The 25,733-nt window shown below is 43.4% G+C and overlaps 1 protein-coding gene across 2 annotated transcripts in view; it reads right to left on the reverse strand.

Moving 5' to 3' along the window:
• Window positions 1-25,733, reverse strand: part of DOCK8 (dedicator of cytokinesis 8) — a 218,192-nt gene that overhangs the window by 34,544 nt on the left and 157,915 nt on the right. For both annotated transcript variants that reach the window (XM_028117339.2, XM_028117340.2), the window contains 10 exons: window positions 25,284-25,397; window positions 21,024-21,179; window positions 18,896-19,035; window positions 12,995-13,164; window positions 9,187-9,332; window positions 7,114-7,296; window positions 6,604-6,736; window positions 5,548-5,635; window positions 1,787-1,883; window positions 287-421 (listed from right to left, as the gene is read on the reverse strand). In XM_028117339.2, the coding sequence (XP_027973140.2) occupies window positions 287-421; window positions 1,787-1,883; window positions 5,548-5,635; window positions 6,604-6,736; window positions 7,114-7,296; window positions 9,187-9,332; window positions 12,995-13,164; window positions 18,896-19,035; window positions 21,024-21,179; window positions 25,284-25,397 (1,362 nt within the window). The remainder of the gene's footprint in view (window positions 1-286; window positions 422-1,786; window positions 1,884-5,547; window positions 5,636-6,603; window positions 6,737-7,113; window positions 7,297-9,186; window positions 9,333-12,994; window positions 13,165-18,895; window positions 19,036-21,023; window positions 21,180-25,283; window positions 25,398-25,733) is intronic.

The raw sequence follows: 25,733 nt of genomic DNA on the forward strand, positions 1-25,733 counted from the left end.
GTAAAGGTGCTCAGCTGGTTTTGCCCTCATGTCTCCAGTGAGTGGCCATGTCAAATGTCTATAGTTCTATCCACATTTCAAGTGTGAGAGCCACTGTTGTTCCTAATGGTGACTTCTCAAAAAAATCAGGGCATCTGCTTTATTCTTAGGGAGACTTAAGACCTCTACCTTGATGGCACTGAATACCGTGCTGTGTGGGTTTGGGGCACCTGATGGGAGAAGAGGGAGGCCGGATGAGATTCTCAGCTCTTAATTAGGAGTAAGAAAACAAGCATCCCGTGTTTACCTTGGCGATGAGAGCCCGGAGCGTCGCAAAGCAGTGAGTCAGGTAGGTGGTGCTCTGATCGCAGCTCAGAGAATTCACCAGGACCCTTAGAACACCTCCCAGAAGGCTGTCTTTACAGTCCAGAGCCGAGCTTGCCTGAGGGGAACGGAAGAACAGCGTCACTGAATCCCTGTGCCAGGGAGCAGAGGGGTGAAGGACACAAGTCGGCGCTCTTGACAATCAGCACAGCGATGCTGACATTCCATCTCTCTTAGTCTAAGATCTTCAGGATTTGGCCACCACACACATCCTCCATTACCATGACAGCTGAAGACCTATTTCCAAATGACTTTATTCCAAAACTCCCAAATGATTTGGGATTTATGCCCAATTCCAGGCTGCTAAACTAAGATATAAGGCACACCATCCTCCCAGCCCAGACAACAGCTCTTGGAATGCTCTTTCTTTATATGGAAGGCACAGCTTTCCTTGTGGGCTCCAAAACACAATTGTCAGCCTCCCAGTATAAAAGGGGCTGCTTGATGACAGCAGTGTTTCTAAATAGAACAGCAAGACTAATACCACCGAAGAGAATGACAGATAAGTGCCATTTCTTTGGGGAAAAAAAAAACATTTTGAGAACTGGTAAGTACATAGCAGTCAAAGCGGTGATGGATAGAGATAAAATCAATATGATGCCAAGTGTTTAAGATAACAGAGACACCACATACTTTTTGTCTTTATGTTTGTATAACAGTTACTTTGATTTTAGACCACCTAAAAGTATGGATAACTAAGGTTTTCCTAGGTTTCAACAATATTTCTCTTCCTAGGTCCAAAAAGCAACACTAGATCTACCCAAATAAATGATTTCTCACTGGAAACACAGAGGGACTCATTTCTCAGGTTAACCAAAACCCCATTATGACCTAGACTTCTAGGGAATTTTTGGAAACACTCACTTAGGAGATAAAATTAGCATGGTAAATTGTCTTACTGCAATGTTCACGGCGGCACTATGCTTTTCTGCAGCGGGGATGGCAAATTCATGGTACAAGTAACTTTCCTTCACCAATCAGTGTCCAAAGTAGACCTCATTGTTCAGACCTAGCACCTTTTCCACCTAGTCCAGTCATAACCTTAGCTCCCATACTAGATGTCAACTTTAATTCAACTGGAGTTGGCCCATCAGAAAAAAAAAAACCAAAAAAACAAAACAAAAACCCCAGCTACCATCCCTATTCTAGATCATCAGCCACAAGCCACCATCTATGCTATAGACTTGGCAGATTTAACTATGAGGATCACCTTGTCAAGCACCTAAGTGAGCAGTGAGTCAAAGAAGCCAGGAGAATGTTGAGTATCTCCGGAATTTGTAAGGTGAACACTATTACAAATGGTAAAAAAAAATAAAGGGGGGGGCATTTTGGGATCACATTTCTTTCACAGTTATCTATCAAGAATTCCTTATTAAATTCCAGTAAACATGTCGAACAGATCAGGTGTGTGTGTTGTCCTCACCTGGATAATGTTCTCCTGCATATCCAGGATGATTAAATTTGCTTCTGTAGCCAGATTGCCACTGATCAGGGCTTCTTGATCTAACTCTGCCTTTGTTCTAAGAAAAAAAAAAAAGGTCAAATTAAAGAGCATATCAACCCTGGCCGTATTCCAGTGATGGCAAATCTATGCACCAAAGCATAAAGAAATGTTCTGAATAGTCCATCCTGAAATGAAAACAGAGGAGCTGGCCACAGGGAACCAGAGAGTGCAGGACCCTTTCTGAGATTAGTGCCTAATAATGATGACAGTTACAGAAATAACAAAAATGGGGAGAAAAGCAATTACTGGTCACTACTAGCAGTCAGGCTAGCCAATCCAATTGCTGTGTGAAGCCTCGGGCCGTTCCTGGATTTCCTGCATGAGAACCATCTCTAGATCTGAATCAAGGGAAGCCTGTGCCACAGGCCAGGGGGAGTGGGGCTGGATGGGATCTGAACCTGGCAGACAACACTGCTGCTGGATTAGGAAAGCTGCTACTTCTGAACTGGGGCAGGGAAGAGTCAGTCTCTTGACTTCCCAAAGACTACCTTGGGGGGTTGCTCAGTCAAGTGGGGACCTTTTGTTTTTTTCCCCAGTGGGCAGCAAGGTGGCATTCCTGCAGGACGGCAGGTCATCTAACATCCCGCTGGGTGTTTACTGGTTACTACCCACTAGGGAATGGTAGGGAACGGGAAATCGCCTGGTGTTGCTTCTCTGTGAGGTTTCCATTTTGAGGAACCAGAATATTTCAGGCGCTAGTTCATTGATTCTCATAAAATCTAAGTGAAGGTGGAAAGGGATATTTTGTATCATCTAAATTTAGTGGCCAGAAAAGGGAAGTGTGAAGAATTCATTTCCCCAAGACGCTCCCGAGGCCAAAATGTCACCCTAGGGGTTGGGGCATCATGATGTGAGCCCACAAATCTTGGATAAGGGTCACCACCTGGCTGTTCTTGAGTCCCCTTCACCCAACAATGGGATCTCTGCCACTGCTTATATGCTGCTGAGGGCTCAGAATAAATACTTCCTTGTGTTTTAAATGTTTCCAAACTGGGGCGCCTGGGTGGCTCAGTCAGTTAAGAGTCTGCCTTCGGCTCAGGTCATGATCCCCGGGTCCTGGGATCAAGTCCCGCATGGGGCTCCTTGCTCAGTGGGGAACCTGCTTCTCCCTCTGCCTGCCACTCCCCCTGCTTGTGCTCTCTCTCGCTCTCTCTGACAAATAAATAAAATTTTTAAAATTTTCAAGCTTAGGATAGGCTCTCTGGTCCCAAGGGGCTCCGACATTGTTTTTCATTCTGCAAGCGATAATATTTGTGTAAGGAAAGTGAAATATAAAAGCTATTTTTAAAAAAATATATTGGTAGATTTTGATTTGGAGCAATGCCATGCAACAGACACATAATGAGGAACACAAATAACATTCTCCATTTTGTAGTAGCCACACTAAAGAGAGCAAAAAGAAACAGGTGGAAGTAACTGAACATATTTTTTTTGACCCATTACAGAAAAAAGAACTGTCAATGTGTAATCACTATAAAAATTACTTATGAGACCTTTTCCATTCCTTCACTGGTGCTAAATCGTCAAAATCTGGCCTATGTTTCACTTGTATAGCTAATGTGGCTACCCTATGGACAATGCAGACCTAGATCTGGTTTTCATTTTTGTTGTCAAAGTTTTTCAATTGTGGTAAAATACACATAACATAAAGTTTTCCATCTTAACCATTGTTAAGTGTACAGTTCAGTCCTATTAAGTACACTTGTATTTTCATTCAGCTATCACTGCCTCTGATCCAGGTCTTAGAAAGCTTACCAGCCTGTCCTTTAAAACGTTGGTTCTAAAATCGGACTGGACAACGGCATTGCCTAGAGTTTTACCAAATACTGATTTCTGGGTCCTACTGCGGGAGGTTCTGAATTCATTGTTCTGGGGGTACATCTGGGCACTGGGAGCTTTAAAAGCTTTCCTGGTGATTCCAGTGTATAGCCCAGTTGAAAATTACTGCTCTAAAGGAAACAGATCCAAAATAATTAAAAAATGATCTGAAAGAAAAAGGTGAAAGACACCCCTATTATAATGACAAAAAGTTTTCCAAATAGCTAAATCTCACTATGGTTTCTCTTGAAAAACAAAACAAAACAAAACAAAATAACCCACACTGCCCCTGACCAGGGAGTACTGAGAGGCCCTGCATGCTCAGTGTGGTGTTATTTCTGCAAGCAAAAGGGGCAGGTTTCCCAAAACCTCAATTTATGCAGCCCGGGCCAAACATATCTTGTTAGGCTCTTCTCCTAATCTCAGAGAGTAAATGGCTCAACCCCCTAAGCAGTTCTGTAGCACAGAACTCCACGCGCCTTTCTTTCTTTTTGTTTTTTGGGGAAGACAGGGTGCGCATGGCCTGAGCTAGAATTTATAGGTTCTCAAAACCAAACATCTCAAAAATTAGTTCAGGGAACTTAAAGCGAGAATAAAATACCCACAGCAAATGGATATTACTAATAAGAGCAACAACTGGGCTTTCTCAGTAACATCCGTAATAAAAATGTGTTTATCTCCTTCATGTTTTAAAATAAATTTGACTCTCAGAAGTCCCATAAGCGGACTAGAATGATTCATTCTTGTGATGACAACAAAGACAGTAACTGTATTTACTGAGGAAACAACACTGTTATTCAAGTCTGCCCTACCCCCACACCCCCATGATGGGGGCTTCATACCCTGTGGAGATGGGCTACCTAATACCTTGTCGAGTGTGTGGGGCAGGGTCCTCAACCATGTAATGTTTTGCTCAGTGGACCCTGAGATTCATTAGGCTATCTGCTACAAAGAGGAATGGCAGACATGAGCTACCTGTTCAACATATCTAGTTGTATGTCCTTATGTATTCAAAGTCTTACACATATATATCTCATACGTTGCAATCCAAGCAGCAGGATTTTTCTTCTTTCATTTTTTATATTTTTTGCTGATAATAGCATGTATTATCTTATGTATATGTGTATATGTGTGCATATGTGCATGTATATATAGAGAATAATACACATACCCATTGTAGGAGATACAGCAAAGTATAAAGAAAGAAACATCGATTACCTCAACACCCAAAGAGAACCACCTGTTCTCACCCAAAGAGAAAATCGCTGTTAATATTTTGGTAAATTTCCTGCCAGTCTTGAAATGTATTTACCCTATGTAGTTAGAGATTTAAGATTCTACTCTAAAATCAAGTGTCTATCCTGCTTTGGTTCACTTAACATTATATCATAAGCATGTCCCATGTCATGAAATTTTAATAGCAACCTAACATTTCCTTACATAGTTCCCTATTCTTGAGCATTTACAATGTTTCCATTTTAAAAAATACTGAGTGATACTGACATAAATATCTCTGACTACACCTTTTGTACATGCTTCCGGAATGGAAATATGAATTTGAACTATGTGGTCTTGGGTGCCCTGTTCTGTCACCTCCAGCAGCTTTGGTCAGACTATCTGAGATTGCTAAATACTAGTTTTCTTTAAATGCTTATCAGTGTGGTCAAGTTTTCAGAGCTGTAAATCATTACTCCTTATACCTTTGGTTATCCTGGGTCCCTGGACGAAGCGAATTTACCCAGATAATGATGTTTCACTTTCTTACCCTTGGAAGGATGTAGCTGTTTCAGTAATACAAGTAGCCTGGGAAAAAGGGTTTTAGACTTTAGGTAAAAGTAGCACAAAGTTGCTGAGTGACTCACTTATCTTGCTTCTCATTAGCTTGCCGCCAATGTGTCTGCTCCTTCCTCCATCTCAAGTTTTCACTGAGGCCTGGAAATCGGTCATTCCCTAGGAGTTAAGAAATGCACGAGAGGAATGTGATTAGCATGAAACCCTCTAAGATAACCACAAGTTCCGTAACAAGCTCAGCGGAGAGGACTCAGCACCGCGCCTCCGGCGAATTAGAGCCCATGAGGGACGCCAGGAGGAGACATGGTTTTGCCCAGGACCTGGCCACCTGCACTTTGATTGACAGCCTACAGCTGTAGAACCCTTGCCTTTCTGGAGTGTGGGTGAGCATGTATGTCCTGAACAGAGGGTTCCAGTGAAACTGGGGTTCTCAGTTTATTACTGAAGAAGAGTGTGTGGGTGTTAAATGGGGGTGCCCTCCCCCCACCACTGCAAGAGCTGAGCTCCCCCCAAGCTCCCAGCCACTGTGTCCCACTGCACAGAATGAGCTGTCACTCTGTAACTTTGAGCATGGTGACTAAGACGGAGCATGCCTGAGAACCTCACTCAACTCTACAGCAGTGAGTTCAGCCTTTCTGAGATCATTCCTGGCAGGCCTGGAACACTCGGACACCCCTGGTTGGGGGCGGGGAATCGTTTGTGTTCTAGTAATGCCCTGAATGATGGGGGAGATGACTGTGGAATCAGAATTATCCAGCGTCTTGACTGTGCTCCACAAAGACGAGTAGTCAAATGCCCCAGGGAGAGGCTTTGACCTTGAGGGTGACCACATTCCACCTATCCTGTGACTCATGTCCTTGCATGTGACCTGTACCACTGACAAGTCTTAAACAGAAGACACATCTGGGGACATTTCCAGGGTTCCTGTGACCTCAGGACAGCAGCCTTCCCTCGAAAGTACACAGCTAACATTTCATACATCATGCACGGAATCCGGGAACCTGCTTGTCTTTATTATCCTAACATCTTAAGAAAGCAGTGGTAGGTCTACTCGCGTTGTGAGGACACTTCTCACCGAGGGTGTAAAACTCACTGACAGGAAGCAGGGAAGGGCAAGGCCAACGCACCTGGAGCCCGACAGCGCCGCATCATCTCCCCTCGGGCCCCTTCCCCGCGGAGCAAAGCCTCTTCCAGCCTGGCCTTGACATCTCTTGACTTCTGCAGGACTTGGGTACTGACTTTGTCAGAACTCTGTTTTCCCTGGACAGGAAAGAGGCAGAAGGCTGTTCAGTGTAGTGAGATGTCTGTGCGTGGGGAGAACCCCCAAAACACAGCACTCTGCAGCGAAGAACAGCCATTTTGGACATGTGCCCCCATGGAGATACTGTTCGGGGGCGTCCTATGGCTGAAATCCTGCGAATGACAATGGGATGGGGTTCTCTCTGAAGAAGGCAGAGATCCTTCCTCTGAGAAATGGCCGTATCTAGAATGCAAAGAGGTTATGGGTTTTAATACAGAAGTGAGACCAACAGATGGTGCCTCCCCTCCACCCCCAAGCCAAGGGGAACCGTAGTAACAACATCGACCTGAACCTGGGAGCTAAGAGTTGGTGCAAGGCTGAGCCACCTCACACTCACCTTGTACTCGAAACACGAGACACAGATAAAAAGGAGATCTAAGATCCTGTTTAGCTGCATGGATGGCAAGTCGGCGATCCACTTCCTGATGAGGCTCTGGTCGGCGTTTTTCATGATCCAGAGGAAGCAGATCATGAGGTTCCGGGTCGTGTCAGCATTCAGCATGTTGTATTGCTTATAGGGCTGTAGGGAGGCAGAGGGCAAGATGGACGTGGGGGAAGAAGTAGAGCCATGGGAACCCCAAAAGCTTAGGGGATGCTAAGCTCTTAGAACACAGGCACTGCACTTGTCCCTGGCTGGGAAACTGTTTCCAGGAACCCGACCTTTCCAGGGCTACGAAGCTGCGTTCCCTGAACTGAGGTGCTCAGCAAAGGGGCTCACGTGGGGCGGTATCTGAGCCAGGCTTTCGGCGGCACCCTCCGGCTCCAGAGCAGTGTGGTCTGATGGTCTGTCCTGCCTTGACCAGCCCCCCCACCCCCAGTCTCAATGATACAAAGGGAGCTTCCAAGCTGCTAAGATTCCAAGTATTTCTCCTTCCAGCAGGACACCAGAGGGTTGAAATTAGAGCAGAGAACAAGACTAGCCAGGCTCCAGAAACATCCTAACTGTTCAAGAGTGAACTTCTGTGTCAGAGTCCAAAGTATAATATAAGGGTCATGAAGTGCTTGGCAAATGAATCAAATCCCTAATTTAGTGGAGTCCTCTGTGCTGGGACTTCACTTAAAATTTATGTTTTCCTGGGGGTTGGGGGTGGGGGCTCAGGCTATTTGCTTTAAGACCTGGGTCCCAAGTGTTCGATTTTGAGTGCTGAGCACACTTTCTTTTACTCATCCAATCAAGACAAAGATTATGTGGCTGCACCTTTGGTTCACACGGTGTAGCTAATACCCAGTGGAATGTGAAACTGCCTACTTGTGAGTATGTGCGGGAAATGTTGGTTTGGGAATGATAGGGCTTATGAAATTAGTTTAGTCTTCCTGAGTATGGTGACAAGAAGATATGAAAACCTTAGTGATAACTGCCTAGGGAAGATCCTCTAACGGTGAACTCTGGGCATCTGAGCATATGCCCTTTGAGCCAATTAACAATGTAAAAGGCATCTACGCTGCCTTGGGCAGCTAACTTTGGTAAGATGCACATTATTAAGGTGAAGGAGATCATGAAACACAGTATGTCTCCAACTGCAGGATGATGAGCGATGTCAACTCTCAAGGGTTTTTTCTCTTTCTTACATCCCTGCCCTCCAGCCCTCCCGGGGCTGTCCTCGGGGTGGGGGCTTGCTAAGTGCTGGAAGGAAGAGAGGAAAGCCATCCAGCAGAGAAGCTCCTTAGGTCTAGATGCTGCCTCTCCCAGGAGAGAACCAAGCGGAGTTCTCTGCAGATGTATACCTTACGCTGAAATGCAAAGTTAAATGAAGCTGGACGATGCAGTGCTGTCACTGTCTGCCAAAGGAAGAGTCGAGCTCCTCAGGGAAAGGAGTTCCCACCTCAAAGAAATCAGACCCCGTGTTCCTGGAGGCGCTGCTCTTTAAGCCCAGAGTCTGTGCAAAAGGACAGAGCTATCCTACTCTGTTTGGGCTCCCTGGGGACCCAGAAAAGCTGAAGTCTTTTGCCTAAGAAGTACTCACCCCAAGCAACTGGCCCCTTCAACCATTTCAACCACTTTTTTGGAGGCAAACATAGTGTGAATGATAAACATAGAATAAACGCCACTCAAGCCTCCCAACCAAGGGAGCCTTGGTTTGATCTTCTTTGAGCTGATCTCAGATATCCCAAGTTCACCTCTTTCTGGTGTTCTGAACCTTGAACTCAGGCACCGTTGAGACTGCCTGGATTTGGTTTATGGATCTACTGCTGCAGCCAGGACGATCTGTGACTATGCTGCCTCACGTGTGCCATTGCCCTTCTCAGCTGCTAGCTCCACGCCGATGCCTTTTGGAACTGAGCAAAGAGGCAGGAATCTCACAGCCTGCTCTGCTCTGGGTTCCGGTAGGTAAATACAAGAACAAGCCCATGAGAAGATGGGACAAGTCACAGAACAAAAAATAAACCAGAGAAAGGTGCACCAACATACCAAGGAAGAAAGCATTGTTCCACTTGTCTTCAAATTAAAATTGTTTCCAGCTATGGCCAGCGCCACATTCTGGTTAATTGCACTGGTCCCTTCTTGGTCTTCATCCGAGCCATTGGCACGATTTTTTCCACTACGGGCATCTGCAGCTGTGTAATGAAAACATCACTGGCCTTACCATACAATCCAACAATGGTGCTTCTTGGTATTTAGGCAAGGAGTTGAAAATTTATGCCCACCCAAAAATCTGCATGTTTCTAATGGCCAAAACGTGGAAACAAGCATGATGTCCTCCAGGAGATGAATGGATAAATAAACTGTAGTACATCCAGACAATGGAATATTATTCAGCAGTAAAAAGAAATGCGCTATCAAGCCATGAAAAGGCACGGAGGAATCTTCAATGCATGCTACGTGAAAGAAGTCAATCTGAAAAGGCTACATATTATGATTCCAACTCTATGACATCTGGGAAAGGCAAAACTATAGAGATGCTAAAAAGTTCAGTGGCTGCCAGGGGTTGGGGGGAGAGAGGGATGACCAGGCAGAGCACAGAGGAATTTTAGGGTAGAGAAACAACTCTGGTTGATGCCATAATCATGGATACACAGCATTATATATTTGTCCAAACCCACAGAATTTACAACCCCAAGAGTGAACCCTAATGTAAACCATGGACTTTGGTAATTATGATGTATTGCTGTAGGTTCATCAGTGGTAACCAATGTACCCCTCTAGTGGGGGATGCTGACAACAGGAGAAGCTGTATATACATGGGGGCAGGGGGTATATGGGAAGTCTCTATACTTTCTGTTCAATTTTTGCTCTTTAAAAGTTAAAAAAAAAAAATCTTTGCTGATGTGAAGCACAAAACAGTATTTCCCTATGTCTCCTACCCACAGAGGAACTGATAATTATTAGCCACTAAAGTCAGCACAGTAATTTAAAACCTGATGTCTTGTGGGGTGTCTGGGTGGCTCAGTCGGTTAAGCATCTGACTCTTGATTTCAGCTCAGATCATGGTCTCAGGGTTGTGAGATTGAGCCCCGTATCAGGCTCCTTGCTCAGTGGGAAGTGTGCTTGAGATTCTCTCCCTCTCCCTCTCCCTCTGCCCCTACCCCCAACACACTCTCTCTCTCAAATAAGTGAATAAATCTTAAAAAGAAAACCAAAACCCTGATGTCTAGCATTACTGCTAAACTGCCACCCTCTCTAGGAAAAAGCAGGCAGGCTAATAAAAGAGACAAAATGCTCAGCAAAAGATTCAGCTAGAAATTAATTTTTCAAATTGTAAAAATAAAAAATTTCAAAGCATTCATAAGACTTTCCTGTAATATAGTATTTTAAAATTTTTTCTAAATTTTTATTTAAATTCCAATTAGTTAGTATAATATTAGTTTCAGGTGTGTAATATATTTTTTACTCTATTCATATATTAAAAATGACCAAATAGAAAGGAACCTGTAATTACAGAACTATTCAGTTCTTTATAAATTAACAAGCTAATATCACAAATTCGGCAATAAGGTATTAAATTTCAAATATCTGATATGAACGTTAATTTATTATCTCTACATAATATAGACATACTTATGTTTACATGTAGATCTAGATGTGTGGGGACAAAAAAAAGGACCCACCACTTAAAATGTTGGTTTTTCACTACCAATCACACACAAAGTTTTTGCTTAAGCAGTTCTCAGAAAAGTGTATTAAATCACTTGCAACTCATTGATTCATTAAAAACTCTTATTTTGTTATGCTTGTCAACGTTGTAAGTACTTGTATCTTCAATTTTTCAGGAAAATTAGATTGCAAACAGTATTTCCTTCTGCTAAAATTCTGAAAACAGAACTCAAATATTTTTAGAACTCAGTTTTTTCAAAATAAGAGTTCACTATTTGTGTTTAAAGGCAGCCGAGTTTTTAAACAAATGGTAAAATGAGTAGCATGTGGCAATTATGTAAGATCTGATAACATTATCCGATTTGAGGATGCATTCTTACTTCCCCTAAATATGCACAGGGTCATGGTTATAAAAGACAGAAGGCTATAAACATTTGCCACATAAAATGCTTTTATAGAGGGTCTCTCAGTTCATCCTTATCACCATGCTAAGATGTAGACATTGTTACCACATTTTTACAGTTGAGGAAAGGGGAAGGAAGCCATTGAAAGGTTGAGGAATTCTTCAAAGGTCACATGTAGCAATAAAGAGGCTGGAATTTGAATTCAGGTATATCTGTTTAAAAAACTATATTCTTCTTAGTAGTAAGGATTCCATATGTAATAGATGCGCTATATTACCTCTAATAATAGAATACCTTCACTGTTTTCCCTTTTGTCAGCTACATCACAACTATAAAGGTCAGTGCCATACATTAAGGAACCATTGAGATTTAAGAGCCTTGGAGGTCAAGCGCTGAAAAGCTTTGATCTAAAGTGACTGACTGGGAAAATTCTCATCAACAAGGAAGCTTAGGAGAATGTGTGCTAAAGCAGTTCCCTGCTTTGGGAACAAATGAGTCATAGGTCTTTACATGGAACTTTCTAGAAACTTTCGGCAAAATTCTGGCAATGGTCTACAGGTCATCTGCTGTGCTCTGGATTATATCATTAAATCTTGAAGACAGCTGTATTCTCAATCTGGACTCCAGTCAGGCACTACCAGAGAACGCTTACCCTCTGGGCCAAGCTTGCTTCTGTACATCCCTTGCCCATTTTCTGTTCATCTACATTCCCTAATCCACACCGTAATATGTAAATAAACTCAGGAGGTCCACAAACTCCTGTAAGACAATTTATCTTGTCCTCTTGCTGAAAAATGAGAGATACGGACTTCCAACCCCAGAATCAGCCTCTTAGGGCCAAAGGCAAAATTCCATTGCCATGGAAGAATTTCCTAATATTGAAGACACCATGATTACCGTGATTTTTTTGAAAGAGACAGAGACAGAGGGAAAGAGTTAGAGTTGGGAGGGGCAGAAGGAGGAGAGAGAGAATCCCAAGCAGGCTCCACACTCAGCGCAGAGCCCGGTGCAGGGCTCACTCTCATGATCCTGAGATCATGACCTGAGCCAAAATCAAGAGTTAGATGCTTAACCAATTGAGCCACCCAGGCACCCCGACACCATGATATGGAACAATTGTTTAGGGTCATCTGAGTCTGCTTCTTTCCTAAGCCATTCATAAGAGAAAAGAGAAGAAACACCTTTATTTCAATGCCTTAGAGTGGTGATCTCCTATGGGAGTAATTCTGTTAGTATTTCATCCTTTGTGATGTATGGTCTATAAAGTTCATCATATACCAGCAGATGAGTGAATGAATGAACAAGTGATTTCTGAATGAAAAACCATAAGAGACTCTTAGGAAACAAACTGAGGGTTGCTGGAGGGGAGGTGGGTTGGAGGGATGGGTCAACCGGGTGATGGACATTAAGGATGGCAGGTGATGGAATGAGCACTGGGTGTTATATAAGAGTGATGAATCACAGACCTGTCGCTCTGAAACCAATAATACATTATACGTTAATTAATTGAATTAAAATAAAAAATATTTTAAAACACACACACATGACTACGGTCCTTTACAAAACAAACAAACCAAAACCTTATTGGGACCAAAAAAAGAAAAACAACCAAACCCCCGAAACCCCCCAAACTTATTGGGACTTATATGAAACACGTCTGGAGAGCACCGGTGTGGAAACCTGCTCACACAAACATATCAGCACTAGAGCTAAGAGCAGAAACTTCATTCCCTTGGCAGGGGCCCCCAACAATCCAAGGAAGGACATGGAGGCATCATTACCTGTAAAGTCATAGAGTTGTGGCAAAGCATCCAAAATGATGCCAACCAAAGGCAGGTAGAGGGCAGCGATTTTGACCTTCACTTCCGGTTTGACACAGCGCGGGTCCAGGTCGTGAGAGCTCAGAAGGCTGTGGATGGCACTGACCGCTTTCCTTTGCACTTTGCTGATCCTATTGGCACAACACAGAAAGCTAGAGGTTATGGTCAAGGGAGATCAGCCAAAATGCTCTTAAACAATAAGGAGGAATCAGAATGCTCCTGATCATTGGGGTGACATGTGAAAACCAAATAAAAGAGGGTAGAAGTGTCTAGAATCCAGAAACAGACTGCCTGTGTTCTGGTCCTGGGTTTGATGTTTCAAAGTCCAACATATTGTAGTATTTGGTACTTCATTCCTTTTTATTGTTGAGTAATATTCCATTGTGCAGATAGATTTTATTTTGAGGTAGGGGGGTTTGAGGTAGGGGAGAGGGGCAAAGGGAGAGGGGCAAAGGGAGAGGAAGGAGGAGAGAATCTTAAGTAGACTCCACGCTCAGCATGGAGCCTGACATAGGGCTCGAGATCATGACCTGAGCCAAAATCAAGAGTCAGATGCCTAACCAACTGAACCACCCAGGAGCCCCAGATCACATTTTAATAACCCATTCATCAGTTGATGGATATCTGGATTATTTCCACTTTTTGGCTATTATGAATTATTAATGTTGCTTTGGATATTTGTGTATAAGCTTTTGTATGGATATAAGTTTACTTCTCTTGGATATGAAATCTACTTCATACCTCAGAGTAGAATTACTGGATTTTGTGGTAACTCCGTATTTAACCTTTAGAGGAACCATCAGAATGTTTTCCTTTTAAGATTTTATTTATTTGCAAGAGAGAGAGAGAAAGCATGAGCAGGAGGAGGGGCAGAGAGAGAGTGGTAAGGACAAGCAGATTCCTCACTGAGTGTGGAGCCTGCCCAGAGGCTCAATCCCAGGACCCTGAGATCATGACCTGAGCTGAAGTCCAGTGCTTAACCAACTGAGCCACCCAGGCGCCCCACCACCAAACTGTTTTCAACAATGGATACACCATTTTACATCCCCCCGACCCCGGGGGAAAAGTTTCCATTTTCTCTCTGCCAACACTAGTTAGTATTTATCTTTTTATTATGGCCATCCTAGTGGGTATGAAGGTGCTATGGACTGAATGTTTGTGTCCTCTCAAAATTCATATGTTTAAACCTAATTCCTAGTGTGGTGGTATTAGGAGCAGAAGCCTTTGGGAGGGAATCAGGTCATGAGGGTGGAGCCCTCATGCATGGGACGAATGCCCTTATGAGAGACCCCAGAGAGCTCTCCTGCCTTCAGCCATGAGGGAACACAGCAAGAAGATGACCATCTATGAACTAGGAAGTGGGTCCTCATCAGACACTGGATCTGCCAGCACCTTGATCCTGGACTTCCTAGCATCCAGAACTATGAGAAATAAATTTCTGTTGTTTATAAGCCACCTAGGCTATGGTGTTTTTGTTACAGTTGCCTGAAGAACTAAGCGAGAAGGGGTATTTACCTGGTTTTGATACGCATTTCCCTGATGGTTAATGTGGTTGAGTACTTTTTTCATGTGCTTATTGGTCATCTCTCCTTGGAGAAATGTCTATTCTGACCCTTGTCTATTAAAAAATTGAGTTACTTGTCTTTTTGTTATTGTTGTAAGATTTAAATATTATAAATAGAGGGGGTAGCCTGGGAGGTTCAGTCAGTTAAGCCTCTGACTCATAATTTCAGCTCAGGTCATGATCTCATAGGTCATGAGATCAAGCCCCGTGTCAGGCTCCCGCACTCAGTGGGGAGTCTGCTTGGGATTCTCTCTCTCTCCCTCTGCCCCTTCCCCACATGTGCACGCGCGCTCTCTCTCTCTAAAATAAAAAAAAATAAATCTTTACAAAATTATATAATGGGCACAAATCCCTTATTAGATCTATGATTTGCAGATATTTTCTCCCATTCTGTGCCTTGTCTTTTCATTTTCTTGATGATATCCTACATACCACAGAAGTTCTCACTTTCAAGAAGTCTAACTTAGCTACTTTTTTTTTTCTTTCCTTGTGCCTACTTCTGGCATCAGATCTAAGAAGCCATTGCTTGATCCTATTTCATGAAGATTATCTCTATGATTTCATCTAAGAGTTTCACAGTTTCAGCACTTACATCGAGGTCTTTGATCATTTTGAGTTAACTTCTGCACATGGTATGAGATAGGGACCCAACTTGATTCTTGTCCATGTGATAGCCAGTTGTTGCCCCAGCGCCATGTGTTGAACACATTACTCTTTCCCCCTTGAATTGTGTTGGTGCCCTTGTCAAAAGTCAATTGACTATAAATGTGAAGATTTATTTCTGGACTCTTAATTCAACTGCATTGATCGATATGTCTATCTTTATGGCAGAACCACTACTATTGCTTTGTAGTAGATTTTGAAATCAGGAAATGTGAGCCCTCCAATTGTGTTCTTTTTTAAGACTGTTTTGGCTATATTGGGTCCCTTGAATTTTCATATGAATCTTAGGGTCAGCTTGTCAATATCGGCAAAGAATCCAGCTGGAATTTTGAGAGGAGTTGCACTGACTTTGTAGATCAACTTGGGGAGTATTGCCATCTTAGTAGTATTAAGATCCATGAATATGTCATGAATCTCCACTTGTTTAGATCTTTTTATTTCTAAAGTATTTTATAGTTTTTGGTGTGCAAGTCTTATACTTCCTTTGCTAAAAAATTTAGTCCTATGATTTTTATTACTTTTTGATGCTATTTTAAATGGAGTTGTTTTCTTAATTTCATTCCACATTGTTCATGTGGATATGGAAATATAATTGATTTTTGCATATTGATCTTGTACCTTGCAACCTTGCTGAACACATTTATTATCTTTAATAGGTTTTTAGTGGGTTCCATAGGACTCTCTAAAAACAAATCATGTCATCTGTGAACAGAGATAGTTATACTTCTTCCTTCCCAATATGGGTGCCTTTACTTCATTTTCTTGCCTACTTGCTCTGGGTAGGGCTTCCAGTACAATGACGAATAAAATAGCAGTAGCACGAGTGGATGATCTTATCTTGTTCCTGGTCTTGGAAGGAAAGCAATCAGTCTTTGACTGATAAGTACAATGTTAGCTGTGGGTTTTTCACAGATGCCCTTTCTCAGGTTGAGGAGCTGCTCTTCTATTTCTATAGGATTTATTGAGTGTTTTTTCAAGAAAGGGTATTAGATTTTGGCAAAAGCTTTTTCTTCATCTATTGAGATGACTGAATGTGTTTCATTCTTTATTCTATGCATAGGGTGTATCATATCAATCGATTTTCAGATGTTAAACCAATCTTGCATTCCTAGGATAAATCTATGTAGCTACAGCGAGCATATAATCCCTTTTATATGTTGTTAATTCAGTTTTCCAGTATTTTGTTGAGGATATTTATATCTGCAGTCACATTAGTGTGCGGTTTTCTTGTGATGTCTTTTATCTGCTTTTAGTATCTGGGTAATGCTGGCCTCATGGAATGAGTTGGAAAGGGTCCTCTCCCATCTATTTTCTGGAAGAGCATGTGAAGGATTGGAATTAAGTCTTTAACCATTTGGTAGCATAACAAAGAGATGCTAGATAATTTCCACGTGCTTGAAAAACACTAGGGATTTAATGATGTGTGGGCATTTATGGACATCCCCAGGTAAGGGGGTTCTAGGGAGACCCTTAGAAACTGGAGCTGTGGCTCCTTTCAGAAGTCCAGCTACTGAGACATGCCCACTGGCCCTTGTCCTTCAGATGGGCAGGTGTTGGTGAGTCTATTAATTGTATTGGCAGCAAAAGGAAGTACTGATGATGAGGAAGTATTGTTAAAGGAGATTTTTCTGAGGTTTTAGCCCACATGGTAAAGTTACTAATAAGTATGTGACAATACTTCTGATGACTTTCCAGAGGGGTAACTGACAACCCAGAAATCAGGGATTATTGTGTTGCCAAAGGAGAGACACTCTTAATTAGTTACCCTCTGGGGGGTAGAAAAGGTACCGTGTGTGCGTGTGTGTGTGTGTGTGTTTGAAGAACGTGCGTGTGTGCGTGTGTGTGTTTGAAGAACGTACCCACCTGACTGAAAATTACATGATGACCTCTGAACATACTCTACTCTGTTGCTAGTAAAATAACAGCAACAATTTTATGAGGAATCAAAACAGATGTCAGGGCTGTTGCCCTTGACATCTCAGCAGAAGGGAAATGGAAATTAGAAACTTCTGCTAATGTAAATACTAAAGAGTACTTTCAGATGTCACGTGGATCACTGCTAGCAAAGGAAAATTAAGGAAAAACGTGTGTGTGTGTGTTTGCACATGAAGGCGATTTTGTTGTGCTCAAACCTCATTCTCAGTACCTATGGATCACGGCACTTTGTGTTGCTGTGGAAATTTATGTTAGTTATAGCGTAGAAAGTTCTACTGAGAAACTTGAGAGGAGTATAGTTAGGATTGAGAGAAGAGGAGATTGAAGCTCTCTAAGGATGCATTCAGGACCTGAATTTCTGGAAGAACATTCCGTTTCCCACACTGACTTCCTGGGAGGCAGAGACAGACATTCACATGGCCAACATCAGTATGGTCAAAGCGCTTAGGATACTTTTGTGACTGCAGTTAACATAAGCTGAAGGTGCTTCTATCATTGTTTCCTTCACTAAATTATAAGCACTTAGAGAAAATTTGAAAACTTCCAATTAGACAAAAATCTGTAAACATATAGCAATGCTACCACTAATCAGCATACTTTAGTCCAGAAACTTTTTTAGCAGAGCAAGGAAAAACAGAGGAGTCGTAGGTAGAGGTTTTCCAGGGAGGGCGATGGTGTGGTACTGGAGGGTTTACCCCAGGAAAGGACTCTGGAGACCATGGCTCTGGATGTGTTCTGCTATGTAACTTTGGGCAAGTTCCTTCCATTCTTCGTGCCTAACCCAAACACCAAAAAGGCTAAGCTTGAATTATCTTCCAATCCTAACGATCTCTGGATCTGGGTCCCTGAGTGGTGAGTTCTATGGGGGCAGGGACTTTTGTCTGTTTTGTGCACTGATGTATCTCTGATATACTCCCAACTGTGTCTGTGTCTGCCCCATGGTAGGCATTCGGTAAGTGTTGAATGGAATGTATAATATTTTGGAAGGCATCGTCTCCTTCCATCCAATTGGGCAGATGGTGGTTTTCTAATCCTATGGCTCAGGGAGCACAGGGAGAGAAGGAAAGAAGGGGTGGGTCCATCTCCATCCCTGTCCACTGACTTCAAGACTAGATCCTGCCACAAGCCCCTGGGTGATCAGGCTTATAAAAGGTGAAAGGATTTATAAGCCCTGGACCCCGGGCATCTCTTTCAATCTGGGAAGGTCTCCCTGCAAGAAACCTAATCTGCACACTGGGTGACTGCCTTCCCATCAGTGGCCACTTCCTTGGTCAACATGAAGCCAAGCAGCATCTCGCTGCTTCCCCTGTGTGTACACAGATCACACCTGGGGCATATCTTATAAATGGCTTTGTTACCAAGTTCACTAATCAGAGCATCCCTGGGAAGCCTGTTGTAGTAGAAATGGGAAATCCTTCTCAATGAATAAGTGGCTGGAAAAAAAGCCATTTTATGAGGGTTTCTCTCTGTCCCTCATGCCTTTCCACATTCCCATGAGCACCTTTTTCTCAACACATGGATACTTCCACTCTTCAGAGCTGGTGAATGGTAGAGATTTTTTTGCCAAGTAGGAGAGGCTGGATCGCAAACTTTAGTAAGGAGCTTTTGGGTTTTGTGGGGTTTTTTTTTTTTTTTTTTGGCTTTTGTTGTTGTTGTTGTTGTTTCTGCTTTGCATTCCAGTTTACATGTCAGACACCTACCCTTCTCCTTCGGCATCCAGGGCAGCAGCCAGTTCAGTAAAGAGAAGTCCAGTGAGGAAGTGCTGCTGACGGTATTCCGGGGTCAGATCGAACATGCTGGCAACCTTCTGGTCCTGGAAACTGGAGCAGGAGCTCGAGTTCTACAGAAATGCAAGGATGTAAGTTAAAAAAAAATTAAAATAAAAAAATAAACTGAGATGTTGTTAAAAGAAAGAAAGAAAGAAAGAAAGAAATGCAAGGAGCAGTTCCATAAGGAACAAGAACCGGGAATTCAAATCACAACGGCCAGTGTTTAAGGAGCCTGGGCTGCCTGGAGGGAGGCTTTGCAAGCACTTCCCAGGGAGAGTCCCCAGGTGGGAGCTGTACTTCCGGTGGTCACTTTGCTTTCCCATTCCCGCAGACAGAGAACTGTCAGCTGGGAAAGATAAAAACAGAGCCCTCAGAGTCTTTCACAAAAGGACTCAGTCCCCACCCCAGATCAGAAGCAAAGATGAAAGTCCAAGGATATCATGTGGATCGGGAAACCTAGGGAAATGGGCACTGTGTCCCATGCTGGGGCTTTGAGCAGGGAACGCCTCTCCTACAAAGTGCCTCCTTGATTTGAGGCCCCTGTCTCCTCAGCTACACTTCTGCGTACAGCTTCTGCATACTGCCCGGATTCTGCTGGCTGGAACTAGCAGGGGAGTCAGGGCGGGGATTGTGAGACTTGCCAGTCCTAGATAATTGCTGTGTTATCTCGGGGGCACACTTTACATTGCACTAAAGGAATCGAAAGCGTCTCTGGAAATCCGAGGCTAGGCCTCGGCCCCGGGGTTGCTAACTCCCTGGGGTAGTCAGAAGGGAAATAGGGCAGAAGACTCAGGACAAAGTTAGCCCGTTTGGAATTGATGCTGTAAGTCCGATCCTCCCCAGTGCACAAGGAGATGGTCATGTGGCTGACAGCTGGCTCCTGCCACTTGGCATAAGTGGCTAAGTTTTTTTTTCTTTTAATTAGTAAGACAAACCTTCACCTTTGTATAGTATTAAGGAACATGCAACAAAAATAGAACCTAATATTGAGAAATCTTGCTTGCTGCCCTGAGCTACTGCTTTGTCACCTATAAATGGAATGGGATTGTAAAACAGCATTTCCTTAAAGTTTTTCTAGAGGGCAGGAGTCCCTTGAGAAATCTGTGCAGGAAAATAAAAAGGTTTCCAATAGTGAAATCACTGGGAATCAGTGGTTATTAAATACTTTTCTCCTCCACCCCTTGGGTATTTACAATTTATACTAACAAGTTAGGGATTCTTGGGTGGCCTAATGCAAACAAACCGGTTAACACAGGGCTTCCAAAACTTGTTTGACTCTGGAATTCTGTATTTGCATAATACCTCTAGAATCTGGGGCCCGCTGAACCTTGTTACAAAAAAAGATTAGCCACGTCAGTCCAAGTCTTGCCTCTAAGTATACAAGTGTTGTGTGTGTGTGTGTGTGTGTGTGTGTGTGTGTGTGGCAGATAAAGAACAAGACTCATTAGAAATACAGTCTCTATAAAAGAGACTGTTGCATTCGTTTATGACAAGGTCTTTTTAGTGCTTCAAGAACTAAATTATCTGGAGCATAATTCAAGATGGACTCATCTTGCACCCAACTCCATTTTATAACAGTATTAATAGAAAGTTCTAGGATAGCTCAAAGATGTAATACCAGTGTTGAAAACCACTAGTAGATCATTTTGGATTTAATATAAAGGAATATGTAGTTTCATATGCAAATGGTTCTGGGGTTCAGGAAAAGGAAAGTGAGCAAAGAAGATGGTCCACCTAATATGGCAAGATGATTAATGCCAGACAGAGGAAGTTATGTGACTTATTTATGATTTTCTAAATTCTGATAATGCGTATGGATTCCTCGCTCTTCCTGGCCTCAGCAGGGACCCTTGAGCCTAGGAAGAAACCAATCGCGTACCTCGTAAATGATCAGTTAGATGGCGCAACCTCGGGGACCATACTTGCGTGTATCTGGATCAACTGATCCAGTGTGAATAGTTTGATTTGTCTTTTAACTAATAAGACCAACCTTTATAGTAATAAACGACTCAACTAATTAAGTCAAAGAGCTTGAGGAAGTCTTTCAGTAGCTGGTCACCTGGGAAGAGATGGAAGGACAAGGGGACGCTGGAGCAGTATCAGCATTCATAAAGAAGAGGTTCAGATTGAGGTAATGCTCGTGGCTGCACAGGATTCTCAGAAACTCCAGCCTCATGGAAATGAGCGTCAGAAGGTTGGTGAGCTTGGCCGACAGCTGGGAAGAAAAATGAAAACAGGAAAGATGTGTTTATTATAAGGTAAATGGAGTTGAAGCTGGCAGATACAAAAACCTCCTTTCTCTCGATTAAGACAATCAATTTAATAAAAATTAAGGGGCACAGCAACGGATGGAAAGGGAGTATTAAAGGGAGGCCCAATGAGTTGTCACACATTACCGTTCCCCTTAATAACTCTAGCCTAACAGGTGTCCACAATGTGGATTCTTGAACCAACCCCCACCCTTGTCACATCTACAACACTGTGGCAAACCGGCGTTGCAAATAATCTGGAGGTATGTCTTCAGTGTAACATAATATCATAAATTTCACAAAAACCCCACTGTGTCTGAGAAGCTAAATGAAAGGAGCTGACCCCATACGGGGCCACACAAAACTAATGGAATATGACTGGGTGACTCTAACACCACAACTGTTCTTTTGTAGTTTCTAATTAAAGGCCCCGATGGGGAGTTCTCAGACCAGTTCCCTTAGATAAAGGCATCGCATTACTGAGGGAAGTATGTAGTCCCTGCAAAAAAGCTGCAGCTTGCCCCAAAGTAAGAGAGTAGGAAGTGGAGGAGAAAGCAAGAGAAAGCTGGAAGAGTTATGAGGAAAAGTCTCTCCTTAAACAACCTAACCATGAAAACTGCAGCACAGGGAGGACGGTCAACAATATGGTAGTAACCCCGGATGGTGACTGTGAAGATTACATTTGTGTGAGCACTGCGTAATGTATAGAATTGTTGAACCAATACGTTGTATACCTGAAACTAATATAATACCGTATGTTAATTTGACTTCAATTAAAAAAATTAAAACAAAAACCACAGGATAAGCAATGAAATGCTGAAAACAGTGACAAAATGGAAGAGATCATTTGCTTCCCTCAGGTGAGGTGACAGCTGAAGACCCAGACTCTATGGGCTCCGACTCAGAGGCACCTTCTTTTAAGGCAAAGTAAGGAAAGGGGGCCATGAGGGACCTTGAGACTCTCAATACATCATCATCAACACCCTCACGCCCCAGCATCTCATCCTTGTGAACGGACCTGCCTCCTCTTCTGGACTCTGAGAGCAGTTTTATAAAGGACATAACTTAAATGAGCAACACATTTTCAGCCATCTTAGGAGAAGCCCTTGTGCTGTGGGTCATTCTGCCTACAGGATCCACCAGTTGTAGTTACATACTATGTAAAAAATAAAACATGACTTTTGGGTAAGAACAGTTACCAGAACCGATGCTCTTTGTCAGTGTGTCTTGCTGGCTGACTTTGGACCGACGGAGGCACCAGCAAACTGAACTGATTAGAACCCGATCATATGCCCCTCACTTAATGGTCACTCACCAGGAGCTGCTGGGTCAAACCAGTCAGAATGTGAAAGCATAAGATTTTGTTCTTGAAAGAAGGTATCTTCAATAGGTCCCTTGAGACTTCATTAAAGACGGAAATTTCCCCAAAATAATTTTGGTGATGTTTAGAAGAGAATAAGGTGCAGTTCTGGAAACATCCTCCCCAAAGGTCAGGACCCTTTGGTGGTGGCCTCAGGGGCCACTCCCCAAGGGATGGGTGTTACCTTAGTGGCACGATGAAAGCGACATCAAGCAACTGAAAGGCTAGATGTGTCTATTGTTAGTGACTATTTAAAAAAAGGCTGAGATCATACCCATCGTCACAAGGTCTATAAATGGTGGAAAATACGATGGGGTGCTTGAATGAGGGTATGCAAAAATGATAAAATCAGAGGACTTTGGAAGAATATAACTTGCCTCAGCTTTGATGCCCATACTCTATCTATATAGCTGGGATCAATGGATTGAATCACCCTTGATTACGGGACGTGATCACCGTAGGTCTGAGTACTACACTAACTGTGCTGAGCAATACCCACAGACGTCACTGGCCAACAGAGCACAGAATCAAAACGTCAAAGCCTGAATAAATCTAATCCAACTCTGGCTTCTGGCAGACGAGGGAGCTGCTGATGGCAATATAAAGCTGCCCAAATCACAGAGGAGTTGAATGGCATCACTGGGACTAGAACACAGGTCTCCAGATTCCAAGTCCGAGGCTCTCTGGAAGCCGAGACACAAAAGAGGACGAAAGAGAGGGTAAATGAGAGGCAACCCTAACGAAAAGAAAAGGAAAAGATTTTGAAAACAGAGAGAGAGAAAGAGAGAAGAAAGGAAAACGAAAGAGGAAATTATAAAGGGCCTCCGCAGGGCAGGTAGACATCTCCTTTGGACTGCCTTGTTGGTTTTGTGGTAATGAAAGGTACCCATGTGTGATGAAGAGTCTCTCCCTCACCGAATGCGAGCCAGGCTCCTCTGAGCTGCTTTTCAAATAGGCCCACCCTTGAGCATGTCCTCAAGAGCTCGATTTTTAGCAAGGATCCCGCTCCATCCGTTTAGCCAGGGTCCCCCCACGCCCACCCAGCCTTGCTGTCTGACCGTCACCTTGATATCTGCCCAATTCCTCATCCCTCACCAGCCCCCTGGGGGGTTTCTGGTCACCCCTGGCCTGTCTTCAGTAAGAATCCTGTTAGGTTGGTTCAGCCAGAATCCTCCTCTCTTCTGAGGCTTCTACTTACGAATTTTTCCTCCACTAATCCCCCCACCCCGCTCCCTGGCTGTAAGTTCCCACTTTTCCTCGTATGTATAGTTGAGCCCAATCTCCCGTATTGTAAAATCCCACTGCAACAGCCCCCACACTTATCTCGATGGTCCCGAATAAAAGTCTGCCTTACTGTCACGATTCATTTTTTTCTTTAAAAGCAGCTAACCCACGGGCCTCCCATGGTGCTCAGGGTCTCCTTTCTATATATCCTATTTTAACTCTTGAAAAACGGACCAACTAATATTTGCAACTCATCCAATGACCTGTTTTGAAAAAAAATATTAACTTTTATTTGCAATTCATCTGATGACCTATAATCCTCAACACGTAAGAGGGACTGCACAGAGGAAAGGCCAAGAGGAAAGGCATAGTCCTCCACCCCTGCATTCTGGTGGAATCAAGATCCACGCAGGGTCAGGAGGTCAGGGCACTCAAGATGTTGGTGTTCTGGGAATTCTGAGGTTTCCTTAGGTTTCTCTTTTTACAGGTCGGTTTCTTTATTAGGAGTCCCTTTAGAAGAGTCGTGGTCTTTTTTGGCAGGGGGGGAAGGGGGGAGTTCCTTTTCTATTACAAATGAGGAAATGAGACCCAGAAAAGGTAAATGAATTACTTAGGGTCACTAAGAGATTAACCACGGAGAGCCAGGCCTAATAGAAGAAAGTGATTAATCCACCGCACCCCAGGGTTAGGGAGATGTGGCTCTTTCCAACCTGGACAAGTTACGTGACTCTTCTAAACCTCAACCTCATCATTTGCAAAAGGTAGAAGACACCTTGCAAGGATTAAAGATACTACTTCTAGAAAACGTTCAGCCCAGTGCCTGGTTCGCAGGAAGGAGCCAGCCGTGGTGACAGTGCCGGCGACAGTGCAGGGGGTTGGGGGGTGGCAGTGAGAGTCGGAGGTGGTAACGGTGCCGGTGGGTAGCGGTGACATGGCAGTGACACCTGGAGCAGGAAGAGGGAAGGACCCTACTTAACAATCTGAGGTGGCGGAACTGCTAAGACGCTCTTGGATTCTAAATATTTGCTTTGTGCTCGGTGAGGCGGCCTCTTTGGCCGATTCTATCAGGGTTCTTGAACGTCCGAATTCCACAAGCACATTTTAATTAATTGCCCTAGTATGTGAAAAGAGACCTCATACGTTGAATTCTAGACCTGGTCTGAGACCGAATGTGACCGTCACGTGATTTCTGTTAACTGTTCCAGTGAAGACGACCAGAGCACTGACACCTCTCAGTTCTCCCACATTTAACTTGTTGGACCTTTCTGCGCTGGGTTGGCAAATGCTCCAGGAATCCATGCGAACCAGGGTGTCTAGTGATGTCCACAGCAGAAGACAAATGACATAAAACAAATGATCACAAAACCCAGAATGTACAGGAGTTAAGCTAACTTGGCAATGAGCATGACAGCATACCATGGCAATGAGCATGACACTGGAGGAGAAGGATCCAGGAACAACACAGGCATGTCTGCGGGATGCTCACCTGGTTACAATAATGTTTGATGAGGTTAAATACGAAGCCACGATCCATGAGTGAGAGAAGGTCATACAAGAAAAAAGCCAGGCTGATGTTCATCTTCTCTGCCTGTTCATTTTCCTTAAAAACAAACCAACACCCGAATCATTTTGTGGTAAACCCTGATCAGGAACAACCAGGTCCCTGGTGGGAAAGCCCAGACAGACAGATCCCTATTATTTCAGCCAGTGTCCCTGGGGGAGACAGGGAGCAAAGCTGGTGACCCTGCAAACTGCAGCAAATACAAGTGAGCCCTTAGCAGGTGTCATGAGTGTTGGGTTGAATCAAGCAATCCTTCATTTATGGTTAATATTTAGGTACATTTCCTTCAGTCTTTTTTTCCCCTATGTGCACATGTATACATATATAATTGAGCTCGTTCTCTATACACGATGTTGGGCCTCGAATTTTTTCATT

This window comes from Eumetopias jubatus, unplaced genomic scaffold, assembly GCF_037043125.1.
Source record: "Eumetopias jubatus isolate StellerSeaLion01/CBP00866 unplaced genomic scaffold, mEumJub1_p1.0 scaffold_15, whole genome shotgun sequence".
Lineage (NCBI taxonomy): Eukaryota > Metazoa > Chordata > Mammalia > Carnivora > Otariidae > Eumetopias > Eumetopias jubatus.